The 5000-nt window shown below is 37.8% G+C and overlaps 1 protein-coding gene across 1 annotated transcript in view; it reads left to right on the top strand.

Moving 5' to 3' along the window:
* Positions 1-5000, top strand: part of LOC123502169 (RYamide receptor-like) — a 23022-nt gene that overhangs the window by 9682 nt on the left and 8340 nt on the right. Inside the window, exon 6 of the mRNA XM_045251396.1 lies at positions 3254-3328. Within this exon, the coding sequence (XP_045107331.1) occupies positions 3254-3328 (75 nt within the window). The remainder of the gene's footprint in view (positions 1-3253; positions 3329-5000) is intronic.

The raw sequence follows: 5000 nt of genomic DNA, 5'->3' as shown, positions 1-5000 counted from the left end.
CTCTCTCTCTCTCTCTCTCTCTAATAAAAAATGTCTCTCTCTCTCTTCATACCTGCCTGAGAATCACTTTACCTGTCATATACTACTACTTTACCCCTTCCTCATCACTTGGCACCTCCTCTCACCTGTTCAGTCTCACGTTACACCTTGTTTTCACCTCACCTGCCCCGCCCACCTGTGTGTTCTCAGTGTCAAGGTGCGCAGTGGGGTAATTAAGTACCTGAGGACTCGTGGGGATTATATTAATGTTAATGTATGTTTCTACTTGCTAATTGTCTTCTCTCTAGTGTTTCTTTGTTTTTGAAGTGTTGGGAAGTGTTCTGCCTGTGTTTTTTTTAGTGTTTTAGTGTTTTGTCTTGTTTGAAATGTGTTGAATGTTAAATGTGTGTTTTTGATGTTCTGTGTTTTTTTTTGTGTTTATTGCCTTTTTTCTATGTTTCTATGTCCTGTTGTTCTTTTTTCTTGTTTGTCTCGTTTTTGTGTTCCTACCTTGTCTTTTTTCTGTTTATTTATTTATTTATTCATTTATTTCTTCTAAGTTATCCTATGCTGATTTTTTTTTCTAAATACGTTATCTTCAATATTTCAGTTTGCCTCGGTTTTTTTTTTCTCACTATTTCTAAAAGCATTTCTACTTTGTTTTCTTTTTCACTAAGTATTCCTGGTTTGTTTCTCTCCTTCGTGTTCCTGCACAGATTAATTGTTACCTTTCCCAGTTCACCTTTCCTTTCATTTGTCTTTTTATCTTCATTTCCTTTCCTGTCACGTCTCTATCATCTCTTTCTTTTCCTTCATTATCTTCTTTCCTTGTTTCTTTCCTTCGTGTTCCTGCCCAGATTAATTGTTACCCTTCCCAGTTTGCCTTTCCTTTCATTCGTCTTTTGTCTTTTTCATTTCCTTTCCTTTCACGTCTCATCATCATTATCTTTATTTTCCTCCATCTATATTCTCTCTTCTTTTTCTTTATCATTCTCCATTATTTTTTATATTTCCTTTGCGTTTCAGCGTTCCCCTTTAAAGTCAAGGAACAGTACGTCTCTTTACACTTTTTAATTAACGTGCATCACTTCCCATTATCTGTCTCCCACTCTCTTCTCACCTTTCACATCTGTTCTCTTCCTCTTCTTCCTTCCACTTCAGGTCTGAATTTAGAAACGCTTTGTTCTCTCACCACGACTACAGAGATGACTAGCGAGGTTTTCAAGAGTGTTTCTCCAGTTAACAATGTAGAAATCTTGTCACTTTGCCTTTATAACCGTAAAAACACATTAAAAATCGCTCTTCACTCTCACGACTATTTTTAAGGGGAGCAGAGATAATTAGCGGGGTTTTCAAGAGTGTTTCTCCAGTTAATAATGTAGAAATCTTGTCACTTTGCCTCTAGAATGGTAAAACTGTCTTAAAAATACTCTTCTCTCCACCATGACTATTTTTCAAGACTACAGAAGTGACTAGAGGGGTTTGCAAGAGTGTTTCTCCAGTTAATAATGTAGATATCTTGTCATTCTGCCTATAGAACCGTAAAAATACCCTTAAAAACACTCTCCTCTCTCATCAAGATTATTTTCCAAGGTCAGAGATAATTGGCGGAGTTTTCAAGAGTGTTTCTGCAATTGATAATGTAGAAATCTTGTCACTCTGCCTCTAAAACCGTAAAAACACCTTTAAAAAACCTCGTGTCAATTTAAATAAAACCTTTTGAAATAGTGGAGGAAGCACTTGGTTTGAGAATACGAGCCTCGCTTCTCCACACACTAGAATATACAGATGTTGTCTCATTACGTCCCCCACCACACCTGTTTACCTTCAACCTGCATCATCATTATCATCTCTCTTATTTAACCTCTTCAGTACCATGACGCGTGTGTCCATATTCTTTCTGCTTACTATTTGGGAATTTTACAAAGATTCAGATACTCATGTGGGATTGAAATGGTGAAGACTCTCACCCATTAAACCGTTCAGTTCCACGACACGATTTCATACTAATTCTTTTCACTATTCGGCGATTTTATACAGCTTCAGAAACTTACGTCGGGGTTGAAATAGTGAAGACTGTTGCCATTAATCTTCTGACCTCCATAGAGCCTTGCTAATGTCAATGAAATGGTCTTACCGTAGCCAAACTGTCTTAAAATGCTCTGAAAAAACATTACATTCTGACTTAAAATGCCCTGAAAACATGACACACTCTTAAAATGCCCTAAAAAAAACCATGAGTCTCCATATTCATTCTGGTCATAACTTGATGACTTTACACAGCTTCAGAAACTTATGTGGGGGATTAAAATAGTGAAGAATCTGGCTCATTAATCTTCTGACTTCCACGGACCCTTGCTAATGTCAATATAATGGTCTTATCACACCCAAAAAAGCGTGTCAGTATTGAAGGAGTTAAAGGTGTGTTATCTTTCCCAGGCCTCGTTTTAATTAACCTGTTGCTGTGTGTGTGTGTGTGTGTGTGTGTGTGTGTGTGTGTGTGTGTGTGTGTGTGTATCTAATGAGTCATGATCATTTTATACAGCAAACAACTGGACTCATTTCACTCATCTTGCTACATAAAAATTCATCTCTCTCTCTCTCTCTCTCTCTCTCTCTCTCTCTCTCTCTCTCTCTCTCTCACCACGCGCTGGCCTGTCTTTCATTTCTTGTCCCGTTTTCTTTTTCTCCACCGTGCTCCTTTTTAACGGCAGACTGTGTTATTTCACGTCCAGCTGTGTGTGTTGTGGTTTTCCTTGTATCTTGTGTGTAGTTGTAGGTAATCTGCGTCTGAGTTACTTGGTTTTTGAGTGTAAATGTAATGTGTTGTTTGCTTTGTGTGTAATTGTCTGTGTGTCTGTGTGTGTTGGTTTCTCTTTCATCATAGGTAATTGTTTATAAATGTAATTATCTGATACATATGTAATTTTCTATGATATGTATGTAATTGTATTCTATCTGTGTGTCTGTACTTGTTCCTCTCTCTTATTTTTATTGTATCTTGATATATTAACACTGAAACAAAATTCTCTCTCTCTCTCTCTCTCTCTCTCTCTCTCTCTCTCTCTCTCTCTCTCTCTCTCTCTCTCTCTCTCTCTCTCTCTTCATATCTAACTTTCTTGATAAACTAATACGAAAACAAAACTTTCTCTCTCTCTCTCTCTCTCTCTCTCTCTCTCTCTCTCATATCTAACATTCTTGATAAACTAATACGAAAACAAAACTTTCTCTCTCTCTCTCTCTCTCTCTCTCTCTCTCTCTCTCTCTCTCTCAGATGACGCTCGTGGCAGCCCCTGAGACAGCCCGGGGACTACTGAGGACTAACGCCAGCGACCACTCCCCCGCCAAGGTCAGTAGTGAAGGGACCACAATGTATCTGTCACATGTGGCGTTAACTCCTCAATAAAAGGATGGGGATTTATGGAACCTCACCTCACCTCACCTCACCTAACCTAACCTCACTTCACTTAATCTAACCCAACCTAACCTAACCTAACCTTACCTAACCTTACCTCACTTGACCTAACCTAACCTAACCTTCAATACCACGACGCATTTTTGACCTTGAGTTTTGGGTGTAATTTGACGATTTTACTTACATTACAAAGGGTGTATGGAGGTCAGATTAATAGCCAGTGGAGAGAGAGAGAATTGAAGATAAAACACCTTGGGAATACTTACAGGAGTCGGAAAGAGAAAGTGAGAAAGTGAGAGACTGAGAAAGAGTGAGGGGAGTTATAGATGATGGAAATAGTCTTCACTACTTTAATCCCCTCATATAAGTTTCTGAATCTGTGTAAGATTGATAAATAGTAAGCAGAATTTATATGAAAAAAAAAAAAAGCGTGTCCTGTGTAGCTCAGAAGATTAATATTAATGGTCACAGTCTTCACTATTTTGATCATCCACACGAGTTTCTGAAGCTGTCAAAAATCACCAAATAGTAAGCAGAATGAATATGGAAACGCGTCATGGTACTGAAGGGGTTAAAACAGTCATTATATTCTTACTTGCTGCTTAACCCCTTCAGTACCATGACGCGTTTCCATATTAATATTGGTGACTATTTGGTGATTTTTTTACAGCTTCAGAAACAAATGTGGGAGATGAAAATACTGAAGATTGTGGCCATTAATCTTCTGACCTGCATAGACTCTACCTAATGTCAATAAAATGGTCTAATGGCACACAAAACTCAAGGTAAAAATGTGTCCCAGTACTAAAGGGGTTAAAATAGTGAAGACTGTGGCCATTAATCTTCTGACCTGCATAGACTCTTCCTAATGTCAATAAAATCGTCTAATGGTGCACAAAACTCAAGATAAAAATGTGTCCCAGTACTAAAGGGGTTAAAATAGTGAAGACTGTGGCCATTAATCTTCTGACCTGCATAGACTCTACCTAATGTCAATAAAATGGTCTAATGGCACACAAAACTCAGGGTAAAAATGTGTCCCAGTACTAAAGGGGTTAAAATAGTGAAGACTGTGGCTATTAATCTTCTGATCTGCATAGACTCTTCCTAATGTCAATAAAATCGTCTAATGGTGCACAAAACTCAAGATAAAAATGTGTCCCAGTACTAAAGGGGTTAAAATAGTGAAGACTGTGGCCATTAATCTTCTGACCTGCATAAACTCTTCCTTATGACAATAAAATGGTCTAATGGCACACAAAACTCAAGGTAAAAATGTGTCCCAGTACTAAAGGGGTTAAAATAGTGAAGACTGTGGCCATTAATCTTCTGACCTGCATAAACTCTTCCTAATGTCAATAAAATGGTCTAATGGTACAAAAAACTCAGGGTAAAAATGTGTCCCAGTACTAAAGGGGTTAAAATAGTGAAGACTGAAGCTATTAATCTTCTGACCTGCATAGACTCTTCCTAATGTCAATAAAATGGTCTAATGGTACAAAAACTCAAGATAAAAATGTGTCCCAGTACTAAAGGGGTTAAAATAGTGAAGACTGTGGCCATTAATCTTCTGACCTGCATAGACTCTACCTAATGTCAATAAAAT

This window comes from Portunus trituberculatus, chromosome 10 (genome assembly GCF_017591435.1).
Source record: "Portunus trituberculatus isolate SZX2019 chromosome 10, ASM1759143v1, whole genome shotgun sequence".
In the NCBI taxonomy this organism is placed as follows: Eukaryota; Metazoa; Arthropoda; class Malacostraca; order Decapoda; family Portunidae; genus Portunus; species Portunus trituberculatus.
The sequence above is the reverse complement of the archived record's forward strand: the minus strand, read 5'-3'. Positions and strand labels throughout refer to the sequence as shown.